The sequence below is a fragment of the Arachis ipaensis genome, chromosome B6, assembly GCF_059453495.1.
Source record: "Arachis ipaensis isolate K30076 ecotype BB chromosome B6, ASM5945349v1, whole genome shotgun sequence".
NCBI lineage: Eukaryota > Viridiplantae > Streptophyta > Magnoliopsida > Fabales > Fabaceae > Arachis > Arachis ipaensis.
The window spans coordinates 135198405-135217562 of NC_142441.1; the positions used below are offsets into that span (position 1 = coordinate 135198405).

The 19158-nt window shown below is 39.4% G+C and overlaps 1 protein-coding gene across 1 annotated transcript; it reads right to left on the reverse strand.

Annotated features, from left to right (window-relative positions):
* Positions 1–348: 348 nt before the first annotated feature.
* On the reverse strand, positions 349–3856 carry LOC107605016 (putative receptor protein kinase ZmPK1). The gene is made up of 2 exons (XM_016306750.3): positions 3296–3856; positions 349–2690 (listed from the first exon to the last, which is right to left on the reverse strand). The coding sequence occupies exons 1-2, from the start codon at positions 3621–3623 to the stop codon at positions 640–642; spliced, it is 2379 nt and encodes a 792-aa protein (XP_016162236.1). The 5' UTR covers positions 3624–3856; the 3' UTR covers positions 349–639.
* Positions 3857–19158: the final 15302 nt, after the last annotated feature.

Genomic DNA, 19158 nt, shown 5'->3' on the forward strand with positions numbered 1-19158 from the left:
ATGTTGCTTTGAGCCTTTGACATTGGAATATGGAAATGCTATTGATCTGGCCATTGTTCAATGACGATGCAGCAAGGTTAGACCATGCCAAGAAAAACATCACCAAAGTGACAGTGTTCCCTTCTTGATGGTTCGATTGCAAGTTAATTAACAAGCAAAAGGGTAAGTTAAGATACTCTTTCTGACCTTTAGGCTCTTTGTTATTTTGAAGGTTAAATATCTTGCGTTGTTTTCTAAAACATAACCTTAGCTGCTTATCTGAAATCTTGCTACATTGTTCAACTTTTTCAAATGCAACCCCCTTCCCCTGTAGCCTAAGAAAGAAACAAGTGCAACTCAAGAACTGGATTGAAGTAGTCAATATAGATTGATGAAGGTGAAGAGCCAGATACCTAGAATCTAAGTTACAAAATTCATTGGGTGCACAACCACATTCTGCATGCCTTTTCCCACTCCAAAGAGGATATATTTTTGAACTGGAAGGAACACCGACACTAGAGTTCAAGGGAAAAAAAAAACAATTTGAAAATTTATTTTCAGTTACTAATTTTATATATAATACTCTTGATGCAAAAAAGAAAGTAAAAAATCAAGCTCAAAAGACCCAGACTAGCAGGTTTTGGTAGTATAGCTTCAACACTAAGGATCTGTGTCATGGCTCTGAAGCATCTCAACCACTTGGCTCATAGTTGGTCGTGCATCTTTGTCTTCCTCTACACATTTCAAAGCCACTGCAACTAAGACCTTCATCTTATTCACATCAGAATCTGTCCCAATGGGTGGATCAACGATTTTCTCCGCCCATGATGCCACTCGCCTTTTCTCTCTCACAGATGTTTTGAGCCTCCCATTGTATGTGTCTACTCCATTAACTGCTTGGATATCTGCTGTTGCAGTTCTTCCAGTTATCATCTCCAACAGAACAACTCCATAGCTATACACGTCGACTTTAGATGTGATTGGTAAGTTAAAAATCCACTCAGGTGCCATATATCCTCTGGTTCCTCTGATCATTGAGAATTTAGAATCCTTGAGGTTATCTCTATTTAGCAGCTTAGACAAGCCAAAATCTGATACCTTTGGCTCATAGTTTGAATCAAGAAGTATGTTTTGCGGCTTTATATCACAATGCAGAATCCACTCCAAGCATTCTTCATGTAAATATGCTAGACCTCTCGCTGTTCCGAGCGCAATGTTATACATCTTGCTCCAGTCAAGTGTATTATTCAATGAGAGGCAATCTGCCAAAGAACCATTTTCCATGTACTCATACACCAGAAGCCTATGTTTTCCCTCTGCACAATATCCCCACATTTCAATCAAGTTCATGTGGTTGAGCCTCCCAATGGTGCTTACTTCGGCAAGGAATTCATCTTCTCCTTCTTTAGCTTCGTTGAGTTTTTTTATCGCGACAAGCCTTTGATCCGACAATAGTCCTCTGTATACAATTCCTCCTGCGCCCCTTCCAATCTCTTGGCTGAACCCGTTTGTTGCTTCTTTCAGCTCCGAGTAACTAAATTTCCTAAATCCCAATTTCACAAGCTGGTAGCCATGCTGATCTATACCAGATTTTGAGTTGGTCCTCATCAAGAAACACCAAACTACAAGAATGCAAACCATTTCAAAAGCTCCAAGCGCAATAGCAAACCACAAGAATAAGTATGAGAAGCGATTTACATGTTTTTTAAAATACTCTCTATAAATTTGTACATAACAAATGTGGTCATCTTTCTTAACAGATTCTCTATTGCTGGAAAAACTCTTAGCTCTTGGAACTCTCAAGTAGGTTACTCCTGTTAACTGCGGTGAATGTTCTCCATTGCGCAATTGTATTTTGGTATAGCACAAGAATTGGCCACTTCCCTCATCAAATGAGTACTGGAAACCTTTGCAATTGCAGTCTTCTATGCATAAAGTCTCACAGTAACTGTAGGTATGATTTTTGACAAAATTATTGTCATAACCATAAAGCTCAACATTCTGCAACTCCAAGAAGGTAGACTCACTTTTGTTGCAAGTAAGGGTAAACGCAGGTTCACACCCATAAGACCAATCATTTTGATTCTTCACTCTATACCATGGAAGACAAGAACATTTCCTTCCATTCTTTTGATCAAAACTACATACAGAATTAGGTCCACAAATTCCATGAATGTTGCAGCTATCAGCAATGGCTTGCCAAGAAACATACCATTTTCGTTGTGACAGATCTCGACTATACACACGAAGATTTCCATCAGAATCTAATGTTAGTCTTCTTTGTAGAGCCAAACCATAGTCAGATGTTCTAATGGTATAATTATCCGACGAACTGAACTCTCCAGGAGAATTCAGCACTGCAACTCTGCTGCTATTATAAGTAAACCTACCAGCTTGCCAACTTACAAGCCAAGGAACTGGCCAATAAGTGCTTGAAACATCAGGGCCGTTGTAAAGAAGACTAAGAACATTGTCACTGTCAAATAACAAGTTATAGAAACCGGAAGATCGGTTGCTTTCGCTTCTTCCAGATACTAGTAGTGTTTGTCTGGTAAGAAGCTGGCCAGGAAGGAGTGTGTCAGTTGGAGAGTCAAAACTTTGCCATAGAACAGTTCCTTGCAACTCATGTAAAACCAGATTTCCATCATCATTGAGGTACAATTCTACATGTTCATGTGATTCTGTTCTTGAAGACCAAGTTTGGAACCGACCTGCAAGGTTATTATACTCGGGAATTTAGAAAATTTAATTAAGTCATGGAACACTCGAATCATAAACTCATACAAGTTTACATTTTTCAAAATAATGTATATCTTAGTTACTTATTAGGTGGGTCGATTAACATCGAGACCATTGCGTTTGTCATGTATTGTGTTTAAGGTAAATTTGTTTATGTTTAAATAAATCTCTTGACCACCTCATTCATAATTTTAATTAATTAAATGAATATTATATGATAAACATTTATGAGTTTCTAATCATACAACATTAATGAACGAAATATCATAAAATCTGAACCGTTGTATATCGAACTAATATAGTAATATGTGTATACTACAAATTAATTACCATAAATTTATGTATAAATATATATTTGTTTCACGTATTTTTTAACTAAATAATCAGTCATTGGAATAACCAAACATGTTGTAATAGAATAATCAATTTATAATATACGTATAATCATAACTAGAACAAAAAGATAGATGTAAGCTACTAAACTCATTAGTAGAATAGAGATTACTTAAACTTAAGTTTGACCAAAGAAAGATTATTTAATGCATGAATTAAGTGAGAGTTTGATAAAGATGCTTACCTGCATCCACTAATTCAAGATTACCGGCGTGCGAGAGGGAAAGCTTGGAGTACTTTCCGTTCACCGGTTGGTCACGATTCGCAGTCCAAACGACGGTAGGGATATTTTGGGAATTAGGCTTTTCGGTGTACCACACGGCGAAGCAATAAGCGTTGTCGCCGACTTCGAAAAACCCGGCGGAGAAGATGCCGTTTTGCGACACAATGATGTCTTGTGCAGGTTTCTCTGCAGAGAGAGAATAGCCCCTGGCAAGTGATGTAAATGCAGAAGATGAGAGATCAAATGAACAAAACAAGATAAGAAGAAACGGTAGCTTTGACAAAGCCATGGAAGAAATATTGGCAAATAATTGATTTCGTTATGTCGTAGTAGTGGCTTAGTGTCTCTGAATATGCAAGAAGGAAGAAAAAAAAGAAAAAAAAAATGTATGTTTGCGTAGTCGATTATTGTTTCGTTCTTTGTTGGTTACTGGTTATATAGTGGCTTAGTGTCTTCGTTTGCTGCATTCACAACAAAGCTGGTTTCTCACTGTCTCTTCCAACAAGTCAACTACTGATTTGCTATGTAGTGAATTCGATTTAAGATATTCGGTTAGACAACGTTATGAATAATGCTGCAAATCTAAATTTTTTTATATAAACAAATCTAATTAGGTTAAATAATAAAATTTTAAATAATATTAAATATAACTAATTTTTATTATATTAGATTAATTTAATTAAATTTAATTAATAAAAAAATTAAATATATAATATTATTTAAAAATTATTATAATTTCTCACCGTATTTTTTAATTTAACTTGATTATTCAAAAATTATTATGATAAAATTTACATTTTTAATATTTATTTAAATAGATAAATAAATTAATCAACTAATTTAAATTAAACTTTTTGAGTCGTTTAATATTTCGTCAAATAATTATAATTAGTAATTTATAATTAATATAGTATTAAAATATAAAAAATGTTAGTTATTTTTTAATTTTTAATTTTTAATCAATTTTTTAAATAATTTATTATTATTTAATTAATTTAAATATTTATTTTTATGTATTAATTATTTAAAAAATTAAAAGAGTTACTTATTTTTTATTTTTTAAAAAATTAAATAAAAAATAATATTTAAAAAATATCTCATTGCATTGTTAAAATATATTTAGTATTAGAGGAGTGTTAGGGCCAATAATTTTTATGTTTTGTAACCATCAATTAATCATCAATAATATTTTTAATAGTGTAAAATTATATTACATCTAATAATAAAAAATTATTCATTTTTTTTTATGATTAAGTGTTGGCTACAAAACACAAAAATGACTGGTTCCTAAATTTTTTCTTAGTATTAATTAGAACGCGTGACTAGTCGGAGGAAAGCATGCTCTGGAAACTGAAACGTGGTTAAATTAAACAGTCCCAACTGCGCAAGTCTACATTTCTTTTTTTCGCCTGTACTAACACTGTGTTTGAAACAAAAGAAAACTAAACGAAAGAAAGTAGAGAGAATGAAAATGAATGGAAAACTTAGTTTTCCTTTGATTGGATGTGAAAGGAAATTAGATGGAAAGGAAAAAAATTGACGGGACCATGTTTAAGTTTTCACATCACTTATGCGAAGAAATTTGAAGAAAATTTGTAAGTAAGTATAATATTATAAATTTATCCTTTATATTATATTAATATATTATAATTTTTATATAATATAAATAAGGATATTAATGTAATTTTATTTAGGTATGATTTTCTCTCTTCTTATTTTTCTTTTCATCCAAACAAGAGAAATTTTTTTTTTACTTTCTTTTTTTTTTATTTTCTCCTCATCCAAACAATACAAAAAATATTAACTTTTCCTTCTATTTTCTTTCCTTTCATTTTCTTTCCATCCATCTTGATCGCGGAATGTAACCTCTGACTTTTTAATTTCTATTATAATTTAACAAGAAATAGAACTGTTATGGTAGGTAACCGGAGATTAATGGGCTGGATGGCGTTGGTTGGCCCAATCGTTTGAGGGAGGAAGCCTTTGAGAGGGTCTGCGCCTTGGAGGCCTCCGTCCGACTTGTGAGTATGAATGAATGGGGGGTGGTACCTGCAAGGACACTCCGATGCCTAAGTCAGCAAGAGTGTTAGCAGGTCTAGAGAGTATTGGGACTTAGAGATACCTGAGGGGTGTCAGTGTATTTATAGTGGTGAACCAATAACCACCGTTGGAGTAGTGCCACTTTTCTAGGGTGTTAACCGTCCCTTTATCTTAGGGAAGTTAAGATATGGCTCGTGGAAGTGGTTAGAGAGATTCTAGGGGCAGTTACTCATTCAAATGAGTGCTTATCTGCCAGCTAACCCTCGTTCCCGACTTCTTTAGAGCAAGTCGTGACGAGTACCGACTTCGTAGTGGCTGATCTGGTGAAAGGTGAGGTCAACCCTTTGGGTTGGGCCTTTTTACTTGGACCCTGGGCCTTAATCGTTGGGCCAGGATATGAACAGTGCCCCTACTCGAGCCCGATTTCTCTTTAAGATTTGGGTTCGAGTATACTACTCGGGGTTGTAACCGACTTGTTGGGGGACCGACGTGATGTTCCGAAATCGACGTGACTTTTGTGACCTTTTGGTTCTGACAGTTACGTCTAATCAAGCGTTGTGTCCGTTAGGGATGTGCGTAGGGATTGATGGTCTTGGTAACGGTGCATTTTCATTAATGACTGTCCCGTTTTTACCATTGTGCCCCTAACGTACTTATAAATACTTTCCCTCTCTTTCATTGTTTCGTTTCTGCGATTTTTCAAATTTTCCCTTCATTCGTTCGTGCTGCATTTTTGCAACTTCAAAGGCTTTCGTTTTCTCCAACCCTCATTTTCGGATAAAGGTTAGTTCTTTTTGTAACATGCTTTTCTATTTGCATGCCTTCATTTTGTAGATAGGTTGGTTTGTAGACTTTAGTTCCGTATTTCCTCCTTTAGAGACCGTGTTTTTGATTTTCCTTTTCTTTTTCCCTTGTAGGTTTTTTGTTACCTTTTTAAGAAAAAGAAATGGCTTCCGTAGATATCCTTTCTCAATGGGTTGATGTCACGGTCCTAGGGGAGGAACCCTCGGTCGATACTGAGTTTATCACCAACCTTCGCACTCACCACAAAATTTGTTTTAGACTCTGGTTCTTCTGGTGAGGTTAAGGCGGATGCTCTTGCATTCGTCCGAAAGAACATCTATCCCCATGCTCGTATAAGCATGGATGATGTTTCTGTTCGGCGCCACCTTACCACTCTGGTTGAGGAGAGCCTCAAGGTGGCGGGGATTTGTGGCAAACTCTTAGATATTTTTGAGAAGGCTCCTCTCAGCTCTTTAGGGATGACCTCGAGGGTCGAGGAGCTGGAAGGAAGGCTTCTTTTATATCAAGAGCAGGAGACGGAGTTGAAGGAGGAAGTCGCCAAGTTGAAGGAGGAGAGGGATAGCCTCCGGGAGAAGGAGAGGAAATTGCAAGCCCAATGCAACATGGAGGTGGGCTTGAGGAAGACAGCACAAGACAGCTACCAAAGTTTATTTAACGATCTTGTGTCTGTAAAAAATGAGCTGCTGAATTCTCAGAGGGCTTATACCGAGTTGGAGGACTCTATTGCTGATGGGGCTGAGGAGGCTTGGAGGATCTTTAGGGAGCAGGTCGGAGTCATTGCTCCTGGCCTGGACCTTTCCCCTTTAGATCCTGATAAAGTTGTCATTGATGGTGCCATTGTGGATCCCCCTGTTCCTGAGATTATTTCCGAGTCAGAATTGAAGACTCGGGGGCAGAGAATTATAGAGTCCCCTCCTCGCTCTAAGGATGCTCCGAGTTCTTCTACAGTTCCTCCGACTTCCTCTTCATCTCCTATGGATGCCTCTCTTCCCGGTCCTGGTGCCTCTGGTGGTGGTGATCTGTCTACTGCTCTTGCAAAAAAGTAATTTGTTGGCTATTTGGGGGCCCGGCCTGTGGGTCCCCTCTTTTTTAAACTCTTTATTTATTTTTGGCAGCGTTTGAACAATTTTTTGGCCTTTTAAGGCCGTAAACAAAACATTTAAAATACCCTTTTTTAATAAGGGTTTAAGTTAAAAAATAAATACCCTTTTTGGATAAGGGTCTAAGTTACCTTATGCGTGCATGCTTTTCTGATTGCGATTTTTTTCGAATTCCCCTTGATCTTTTCTGGAAAACCTTTTCTTTGGCTTGTCTGTCTTTCCGAGCCTTTTTGTTTTAAGGATCTTTAGGACAGCCTTTTAATCTTTTCTTGGATTTTTTCCTACCTCTCTTTTGTTATTCCTAGTACTCAATTTCGTTTCATTGAGTTTTTATGACTTAGGTTATTTTTGCGATTCGTTTTCTTTTCCTACTCGGTTCTTTATTTCGACTTATGAGTCGGAACGTTTCCGAGTTTCTTACGATCAACTTATATAACCTCTTTACACCGACTTGTACCTCGTCGTTTTATCCTGACGACCATCTAGGTCGGTCATGGGATTTTTACGTTTTGTCGAGCTTAAGTCGGCGCGTTTCGTAGAAAGAGAAAGCAACAAAGGAATTTTAGAGATATTAAAAAGATTTTTATTAATTGGGGAGGTACTTTATTGCTACTAAGGGCTTGGACAGTCTATTTCCCTTAGTCCCTACTATGATGCCTCATTAAAAACCCTTCTCCAAAAAAAACCCTTTGGTTTTGGGAAAAAATCATGAAGTTGGGAAAAGAGTACATCAGGGAGTAGAGTTCGCTTTTAGCTATAGTACATTTTCATATTACAAGCATGCCACGACCTTGGTAACTTGGTGCCGTCCAAGTCGGTCACTTTATAATAGCCTTTTCCTAAGACCTCATTGATTTTGTATGGTCCTTTCCAGTTTGCAGCGAGCTTTCCTTCTCCTGATTTGTTGACTCCAATGTCGTTTCTGATCAAGACCAAGTCACTTGGGGTGAATGCTCTTCGAATGACTTTTTTGTTGTATCTTGTAGTCATCCTTTGTTTCAACGCTGCTTCTCTTATCTGGGCTTCTTCTCGGACCTCGGGAAGCAAGTCGAGCTCCTCTTTATGCCCCTGTATATTTCCGATTTCGTCATGGAGAATCACTCTTGGGCTTTGTTCGTTGACTTCTATTGGGATCATGGCTTCTACGCCATAAACTAGTCGGAAGGGTGTTTCACCAGTGGCGGACTGGGGGGTTGTCCTGTAAGCCCATAGCACTTGTGGGAGCTCTTCGGCCCAGGCTCCTTTTGCATCTTGTAATCTTTTCTTTAGCCCTGCCAGTATGACTTTGTTGGCTGCCTCGGCTTTCCCATTGGCTTGCGGGTGTTCCACCGAGGTGAACTGGTGTTTGATCTTCATACTGGCTACTAGGCTTCTAAAGGTAGAGTCGGTGAATTGGGTTCCATTATATGTAGTAATGGAATGAGGTATCCCATATCTTGTGATGATATTTTTGTAGAGAAACCTCCGACTTCTTTGTGCGGTGATGGTGGCCAATGGTTCTGCTTCTATCCACTTTGTGAAATAATCTATTCCCACGATCAGGTATCTGACTTGTCCTGGCGCCTGGGGAAAAGGTCCTAACAAATCCATTCCCCATTTTGCAAAAGGCCATGGAGAAGTGATTGTAGAACCTATGCACAATTACTCAAGAGGGGGGGTGAATTGAGTATTGCAACAACAATGAATCTTTTTGCGAAAGTTAAAGACAATATACAAAAGTGTTATTGTACTAGTATTTTTCCAAGAGCTTAACTCAATTGCTAAGCATTTATAAGGAGCTTTTACTTTCCAATAGACACCAACTCAAATAAATTGATCAAGCTTTTCACCAATCGGACTTAAGCTATTCCTTAAGTACTTACGAAGCTACTTTTCGATCACAATTTATTTGCTCAAAGGTAAAAGACAATAATATTGAAGAGATGAGTTTGGAGAGATGCAAACGCTATTTAGAGTGGTTCGGCACAATCCTTGTCCTACGTCCACTTTCTTTCTCAATCGCTATTGAGAAGTTCCACTATTGCCAAGCTTCAAGGTGCTCGCGCAAAACCTTTTACAATCCGAGTCCTTAGTTTCTAACACCTCACGGTATATGATCACCACTCGTATACTAACCCACTCCACTTAGAGATACCTTCTCTAAGATTTGCCTTGAGTACTTAGTATACTTCTTTGGTATCCTCACCGACTATAGTGTTTATAACTCTTGACTCAACCTTGGAGATCACACTCCAATTTACAAAGTGTACAAGAAAACAATTCTCAAAGAATTGTTGAGACGAAATGAGTACTCTCTAGAAGAGTGTATGATTACAAGTTTAGCACTATTGAACCAATTGATATTGCTCTCTCAAATTATGTATTATAACACCTTAAAAGAAATGTGTAGAATGAAAGAATATGAACAAGATAGTTTGCAAATACTCAAGTATATGAAATAAGGCTTCAATCCATCTATTTATAGACTCCCCAAACCTTAGAAACGTTGGGGAGTTAATGGGATGGAGCCTTTTTGTCAAAACTAGCCGTTTTTTATGTTTTTGAATCATTTGCATCGATGCATAACACTTTGCATCGATGCAAATGTGTCTTTGAAGCTGAAATTTGAATTTTCAGCTAGGTTGCATCGATGCAAACATCTTTGCATCGATGCAACAAGTCGTCGCATGCTTTGCATCGATGCAAGATGAGTGTGCATCGATGCAAACCTTAAAGAATGGCTTAAAATCACTTCAAAATACTTAGGATTGATCTCAAACTTGTTGGAGTCAATTCCTATGCTTTTGTACCTTTGAAAACAAGTTTTTAAACCATTTGGCTAGCATCGAATTGCAAGATGTGCATCAAAACATTTTGTGAGTGTGTGTTGAGAGATTTAGCAATTGGTTCTTAACAAGAAGTTACCTAAGTCCTAAGACACTATACTTGTCTTCAAATGTTGTGGACTTGAGTTTCTTGTTGTTGTTGTGTTGCTTTCAACTCTTCATTCCTCAACGTTGAATGTTGGTTGATCTTTCAACATGCTTGTTCATTCAAGTTGTTTGTTGGTTTGTCTTTCATGTCGTTTGTTGGTTTGTCATTCATCAAAACCTACGAATACAAACTTCGCATACAAGCAACATGATTTACAGTGATACTGATGAGCTCTTCCGGGGGAGCCACATGGAAATTTGCATGCATCTGGCATGGTTGGCACTTTTTCACAAATTCCGTGGCATCTTTCTGCAAGGTCGGCCAGTAGAATCCAGCTCGGATCACTTTCCTGGCTAGTGACTTTGCTCCGAGATGATTTCCGCAGATCCCACTGTGGACTTCTTCCAACACTTCGGTGGTTTTTGAGGTCGGTACACACTTTAATAATGGTGTTGATATCCCCCTTCTGTAGAGGATATTTCTCACCAAAGTGTAATGTTGTGCTTCCCTTCGGATCTTCTTAGCCTCTTTCTCCTCCTTGGGGAGGATGTCGAATTTCATGTATCCGACCAAGGGGTTCATCCAACCGAGGTTTAATCCGACTACCTCAAGGACCTCCTCTTGTTTGTCTTTTTTCTTTTACTACGGAGGGTTTCTGGAGAGTTTCCTGGATCAGGCTTCTGTTATTCCCTCCTGGCTTGGTACTTGCCAACTTGGATAGGGCGTCTGCTCTGCTATTTAGATCCCGAGTTATGTGTTTGACCTCGGTTTCTGCAAAGCGCCCAAGATGTTCCAGATTTTTTTCCAAGTACATTTTCATATTTGGGTCCTTTGCCTAATACTCTCCACTTATCTGGGAGGTCACTACTTGTGAATCGCTGTATATCATCACTTTTGTAGCACCGACTTCTTCCGCCAGCTTCAATCCAGCAATCAAGGCTTCATACTCTGCCTGATTATTTAAAGCTGGGAATTCAAACTTGAGAGAGACCTCTATCTGGGTTCCTCTTTCATCCACTAGTATTATGCCTGCACCGCTTCCTGTTTTGTTTGAGGATCCATCTACATAGAGTTCCCATGCAGTTGGTTTCTCCTCTTGGTCTCCTGCATATTCTGCGATGAAGTCGGTGAGGCATTGGGCTTTAATCGCCATCCGAGTTTCATACTTCAAGTCGAACTCGGAGAGCTCTATTGCCCATTGAACCATTCTCCCTGCAACATCCGTCTTTTGGAGGATTTGCTTCATGGGTTGGTTCGTGCGGACTCTTATTGTGTGAGCTTGGAAGTAGGGTCGTAACCTTCGTGAGGCCATTACTAAGGAGTAGGCAAACTTCTCTAGTTTGTGGTACCTTAGCTCAGGGCCTTGTAGAATTTTACTGATGAAATATACTGGGTGCTGTCCGACCTCGTCTTCTCTTATCAGGGCCGACGAGACGGCCTTGTCTGCTACAGATAAGTATAAGACAAGGTCTTCCCCAGCTATAGGTCGGGTCAGAATAGGAGGTTGGCTCAAGAATCTTTTGAACTCTTGGAACGCCTCCTCGCATTCCGGAGTCCATTCAAATTGACATCCCTTTCTCAATAAGGAGAACAGTGGAAGGGATTTTAGTGCTGATCCTGCCAAGAATCTGGAGAGGGCTGCAAGTCGGCCGTTCAGCTGCTGGACCTCTCTTAAACAGGTCGGGCTTTTCATCTCCAGGATAGCTCTACACTTGTCGGGATTAGCTTCAATCCCTCTTTGTGTTAGCATAAACCCCAGGAATTTTCCTGCCTCTACTGCGAAGGCACACTTTGAGAGATTTAGTCTCATCCCGTGTAACCTTATGGTGTCGAAGACTTGTGAGAGGTCTGTCAAGAGATTGACTTCTTTCTTGGTCTTTACCAGCATGTCGTCGACGTACACTTCCATTAAGCTTCCAAGGTGAGAGGCAAACACCTTATTCATCAGCCTCTGGTATGTGGCCCCTGCATTCTTTAATCTAAACGGCATGACCATGTAGCAGAAATTAGCTCTGGGCGTGATGAATGATGTTTTCTCCTGGTCTGGCTCATGCATCGGGATTTGGTTATACCCCGAGTAGGCGTCCATGAATGACAAGTATTGATACCCCGAGCTGGAGTCTACCAGGGTGTCAATACTTAGCAGTGGATAAGGGTCCTTGGGACAGGCCTTATTTAAGTCGGTATAGTCGACACACATTCTCCATTTACCATTTTGTTTTTTGACTAGCACTACATTGGCTAGCCATGTTGGGTACTTGACTTCTCTGATGAAGCCGGCTTCTAGGAGCGCTTGTACTTGCTCTTCTACTATTAGGGCTCGTTCTGGGCCGAGCTTGCGTCTTCTTTGTTGTACAGGTCGGGACCCCGGGTAAACCGAGAGCTTATGAGACATGAGCTCGGGGTCTATCCCAGGCATGTCGGAGGCTTTCCAGGCGAAGAGATCGGAGTTATCTTTTACGAGCTTAGTCAACCCTTGTTTTAGGGTTTCCCCTAGGTTGGCCCCTATGTGAGTATTTTTTCCCTCCTCTTCGCCGACCTGTATCTCCTCTGTTCTTCCTCCCGGTTGTGGACGCAGCTCTTCTTTAGCCCTTGCGCCTCCGAGTTCTATTGTGTGAACTTCTCTGCCTTTTCTCCTCAGGTTTAGACTTTCATTGTAGCATTTCCTTACCAATTTCTGATCTCCCCTTACCGTTGCTATCCCCGCTAAGGTCGGAAATTTCATACAAAGGTGAGGAGTGGATACCACCGCTCCGAGTCGATTAAGGGTAGCTCTGCCAATTAAAGCATTATATGCTGACCTTACATCGATGACTATGAAGTCTATGCTCAGAGTTTTTAATTTTTCCCCTTTTCCAAAGGTGGTGTGGAGGGGCAAAAATCCTAGTGGCTTTATTGGCGTGTCGCCTAGTCCGTATAAGGTGTCGGGGTAGGCTTTTAATTCTTTCTCATCCAACCCTAGTTTGTCGAAAGCGGGCTTAAAAAGAATGTCCGCTGAGCTTCCTTGGTCTACTAGGGTTCTGTGGAGATGAGCATTTGCTAGGATCATAGTTATTACCACTGGATCATCGTGTCCAGGGATTATTCCTTACCCATCTTCTTTTGTGAATGAAATGGTGGGGAGGTCGGATGACTCTCCTCCGACCTGGTAGATTCTCTTGAGATGTCTTTTGCGAGAGGATTTGGTGAGTCCCCCTCCTGCGAACCCTCCTGAGATCATATGGATATGTCTCTCCGGGGTTTGTGGTGGTGGGTCTCTTCTATCCACATCATCTCGCTTTCTCTTCCCATGGCCGTCCGACCTTTGTATGAGATATCTGTCAAGCCGACCTTCTCTAGCTAGCTTTTCTATCACATTTTTGAGGTCGTAACAGTCATTTGTGGAGTGACCATATATTTTATGGTACTCACAGTAGTCACTGCGGCTCCCCCCTTTTTTATTTTTAATGGGTCTGGGGGTGGCAGCCTTTCGGTGTTACAAATCTCTCTGTATACATCCACTATAGAAACTTTCAGAGGAGTATAAGAGTGATATTTTCTTGGTCTATCGAGACCGAGTTCTTCCTTCTTCTTGGTTTCCCTCTCCCTTTCTTTTGTTGAGGGAGGGTGCCCAGGTCGCCAGCTCAGGTCTCTCAACTTGGCATTTTCCTCCATGTTGATGTACTTTTCAGCTCTTTCTTGTACATCACTTAGAGAGATGGGGTGTCTTTTGGATATGGACTGTGAGAAGGGACCTTCTCTGAGCCCATTGACTAACCCCATTATGACTGCCTCGGTAGGCAGGTCTTGAATCTCTAAACATGCTTTGTTGAACCTTTCCATATAGGCTCGTAAGGATTCTCCGACCTCCTGTTTTATTCCCAGGAGGCTTGGTGCATGTTTTACTTTGTCTTTCTGGATAGAGAACCTCATCAAGAATTTCCTTGAGAGGTCTTCAAAACTGGTAACCGACCTCGGGGGGAGGCTGTCGAACCACTTTATCGCCGCTTTTGACAAGGTTGTCGGAAAAGCTTTGCATCGCGTAGCATCAGAAGCATCAGCCAGATACATCCGACTTTTAAAGTTGCTCAAATGATGCTTTGGATCAGTGGTTCCGTCGTAGAGGTCCATATCGGGGCTTCTAAAGTTTCTCGGAACTTTTGCCCTCATTATGTCCTCACTAAAAGGATCTTCCCCTCCTAGGGGCGACTCTTCTCTACTATCACGGGAGTTCCGACCTTTGAGGGAGGATTCTAACTTTAAGAGTTTTTCCTCTAATTCTTTTCGTCGATCCATCTCCTCTTTTAGGTGCTTTTCTATCTCCCTTTGTCGCTCCCGTTCCTGTCCTAGTTGTTCCAAACGACTGTGGTGGACATGGACTAATCCCATAAGCTCAGTTGCGTGGGACTGTCCGTCCTTCTCTGACTCACGGCCTTCTGAGGCATTCACCTTCGGGGTTTTGACTCCGGAGGTTCCTTCTTTGTGTTGATCATTGGTTTCCTGATGGAGGGTTAGGTCCGCGTCATTATTTTCGGTATCCAGATTCTCTTGTTCAGAATCTGTTTCCACATGACCCTCCTCAGGGGATCTGTCCGCCATCACTGGTTGATCTCTCGGGTCCCCGGCAACGGCGCCAATGTTACGGTAGGTAACCGGAGATTAATGGGCTGGATGGCGTTGGTTGGCCCAATCGTTTGAGGGAGGAAGCCTTTGAGAGGGTCTGCGCCTTGGAGGCCTCCGTCCGACTTGTGAGTATGAATGAATGGGGGGTGGTACCTGCAAGGACACTCCGATGCCTAAGTCAGCAAGAGTGTTAGCAGGTCTAGAGAGTATTGGGACTTAGAGATACCTGAGGGGTGTCAGTGTATTTATAGTGGTGAACCAATAACCACCGTTGAAGTAGTGCCACTTTTCTAGGGTGTCAACCGTCCCTTTATCTTAGGGAAGTTAAGATATGGCTCGTGGAAGTGGTTAGAGAGATTCTAGGGGCAGTTACTCATTCAAATGAGTGCTTATCTGCCAGCTAACCCTCGTTCCCGACTTCTTTAGAGCAAGTCGTGACGAGTACCGACTTCGTAGTGGCTGATCTGGTGAAAGGTGAGGTCAACCCTTTGGGTTGGGCCTTTTTACTTTGACCCTGGACCTTAATCGTTGGGCCAGGATATGAACAAGAACCATCATAATTTATTATTTATTAGCATTAATTAATTATTAATATTTAAAAATATAAGTTAAATTATGTTATTTGATTATTAAATTAAAAAATTAAATTAATAACTAAAAATAATGATTAAAAATAATAAATTTTAATAATTTTTAATATTTTTATTTAATAAAACTGAAATTTTTATTATTTTAATATATCTTAAATTATATATATTTTAAAAATTAATGTAAATTTTAAGTTTTTGATTTTTTTCATTATATTTATATTTTAATTTAAGAATTAAAAATATATATAAAAATGTACTAAAAAGGTGATACAAATAATACACTTGCATGATTTTCACCACGAGGTGTGTTGGTTTTTCTTATCACGAGTTAGGTGTGGTGCTCGGGCTGCAATGACGAATTGAAAGTTTTTGTTACTGTATAGTGTATAACAATGAACAAGTGGGCACATCTGAAGAGGAAAATGTAAATACACTGAACCAAAATATCATTTCTTCGGTAATGAATAATATGGAAATACTAAGTCGTAGAAACAATCCTCATGCATGAGATAATCAGATCTTCACTTGTCAACGGTGGTAGGAATCGTCGTCAATGATACTTGTCAAGGTTCTGAAAATCGAAATAGACATACCGGTTCGATCAGATTAACGAAAATCGGTCATCTGGCCGATTCGATTAATGTCCAAAATCAACTTGTAAAAAATCGATAAAAAACTGGTCGAATTGATGGTTAATCGATGAATTAGCTGAACTGGTCCGGTTTTTCAGAGAGCCGATTTTCTATTTAGACTTCAAAACGGCGTCGTTTTGATCCTAAAAAAAAAAAAACCCAAACGGGCAGAAGCAGAACTCACCCCCTCTCCCTTCTCTCTCACTATTCAATATTCACAAAATCTCAAACTGAACCCTATCAAAGCAAATATCCACCAGAAGCCCTAGCCGCCACCTTCTCCATCATTGATCTCCTCTCTTTGGCCACCGGCGGGACAGACCGTGTGTGTGTGTTTGTGTTCAAGCTCAAGCTCCCTCTTCGAGCTCTCTCGCCGTCGATGCTTCTTCGCCCCTCACCGTGGGTCGTCGCTGCTTTGCTCCTCTCCGTGGGTCGTCGCTGCTCCCTCCTCGCCGTGGGTCATCGCTGCTCCGCTCCTCACCGTTTTTGCTGTCGCCCCTTCTCTTCTCCTCTGATTTTAGGTAACTCTGTCTCGCACACTTTGAGCTCATTCTGTCTTTGCCGTTCATCTTTTTTCCAACTAATTTTAAAGATTTTGAGCTGAGTCTGTGTTTTGAGTTTGAAATTGGATTATTTATTTAATTTGTTGAATGTTAAACCAAAGCTACTGGAATTGTATGAGACAAGATATTTGTGCTCTATCACAGTAAACTCTACTTATGATTCAAAATCTTTCTTTCCCTATTGTAATGCTACCAAAAAAATCCTAATTGATTTTTACTAATGTTTTATTTAATTTCTTGATGAACAAATTGAAATAGGGGCATAGGGCTTATGGTATGCCAGCAATTTGCTGGAATCAATGGAATTTGTTTCCAAAATTAACACTATGGAGGGGTCGGGATTTTCTTGTATATGGTTCTCACTCTTACCCTAAACTAATAACAATTATTTCGCAAATGTTATTTCTCCAATTACTTACTCAAGTGGAACATATATATAGGGGCATAATAATAAGCCAAGGTTCATGAAGCAACACCATATTATATATTAAGATGATTCTGAGTATGGATTCTGAATTCAATTTGCTGAATATTGAATTGATTCTGAATTTAATTTTAGATAACTCTGTCTCACATTGTTTGAGCTCATTCAATTAGGTAATATATATATATATATATATATATATATATCTTGTTTAATTTAAGTACTACCTTGTGTATCCTGGAGCTATCTACAAGGTGTTTTATATATATTATGTCTTTTTCTGTCTGTGCCTAAGCGATTAGTTATCGGGTGTGAACGCTTCGCGTTTCGTAATTCCACTTTACGCGACTTTGAGCTTTATTCTTTCATCGGGCTTCTAGTTATATAAATTCTTGGACATATATTATATAATATAATCTTTAGAATTGTCGTGGCACTTTGTTATCCTTTGCTTTACAGCTAGAGGTAAGGCTTAGGATAACGGGGTGTTACAAGCAGCACCACACTCTACCCACAGGAACATCTTCCAGAAAAATTCTTCTCTTGATTGCTCATGGAAGATGAAGCCCCATCTCTACTAAAGCTACCACCCGAAGGACAATGCTTACTTTTGCTGCGCTTAGACATGTTAGGGTTTTCAATTTCGGAAGAAAGTTAATTTGAGAAGAAATAACAATGGTTCGTCTGAAGGGGAATATAATCGTATGCCCCAACTTTCTGATTTTTCTATTATACCCTTGATGTATACAATTTAAATAAATGAAAAAACAAAAATAAAATGGCAGCTCAACACTAAACGTGCCACGTCAGACTCTCAACTAACGTCGTTGAGGAGCATTTGATGTTTGGATAGTTTTGGCAAACGGATCCGATCTTTCGTGGGCAAAAAAGTTTGTTTTGATCTTACATGGGTAGTTTTGTCAGCATTCGTATCTTTCATGGGTAGATTTGCTTGTTTTTCCAAAATTAAGCATCAATTCACGTCAGTAGAGCATTTCCAAGCCAATGGACAAGCAGAAGCTACAAACAGAGTTATATTGGCAGAGCTTAAAAGAAGGGTACAAAATGCAAAGGGGGCATGGGCTGAAGAGCTTCTTCAAGTTCTATGGGAATATCGGACAACTTTTCATTCTACAACGGGAGAAAATCCATTCTGACTTGCATATGGCATTGAAGTCATAATCCCTATTGAAGTCAATGAAGAAAGCCCAAGAGTGAGATTTTACGATGAAATTGGCAATATTCAGGCCCACAAAAAAGAATTAGACCTCCTCCCAAAAATTCGAGAATGAGCTCGGATAAGAGAAAATTCTCTAAAATAAAGAATGGCAACAAGGTACAATAAGAAAGTCATACGAAGAAATTTTGCTACTAACAACCTCATCCTAATCCGAAATGACATCAGAGTGCAAAATTCGGGCGAAGAAAAACTGGTGGCCAACTGGAAAGGACCTTACAAGATTGCAGAAGTCTTAGAAAATGTTTCTATAATGTGTCCGACCTCCAGGGCTACGAGTTGTCTAGGTTGTGGCATGCTTGTAATATGAAAAGATACTACAGTTAGAAAGTGAATCTTACTCCTTGATGTACTCTGTTTTTTTTTTTTTTTTTACTTTGTGGTTTTTCCCAAGAGGATTTTCCTAAAGGGGTTTTAACAAGACATCATAGCAAGAGCTAAGAGTTAGGATAACTAAGAAACTCTTGGTAGCAACTAGCAAACATTTGCAAATCATTTGAATAAATGATATATCTCCTTTCTGGAAAATTTTTAACGCTTTCAACGACCTATCGAGTTCGAACAAAATAAAAATGCTTCGGGCTGTGCCTATGAATTCCTTCAAAATAACTCAGGTAAAATGAGTTGTATCATACACAAGTATAACAACCCTGTAAAACCTAGAAAGAAAAGGGAACAAGCGTATAATCCCTTCACCTAAAGCGCTAATTTATGCTTGGCAAAATGCAAAAATTACAAAGCCGACCCTTTAATGGTTGTTCGGATAAATCGACGAGGTTCAAATTGGTGACCAATGGTTATAACACAACCTGATAATTTAAAAACAACTTGAACTCACGAGTTGAGCAAAATCAAGTAAAAAATAACCATATCTAGCAAATTGTATTAAAAATAGTTCTATAGAAATAACTCGAGCCAA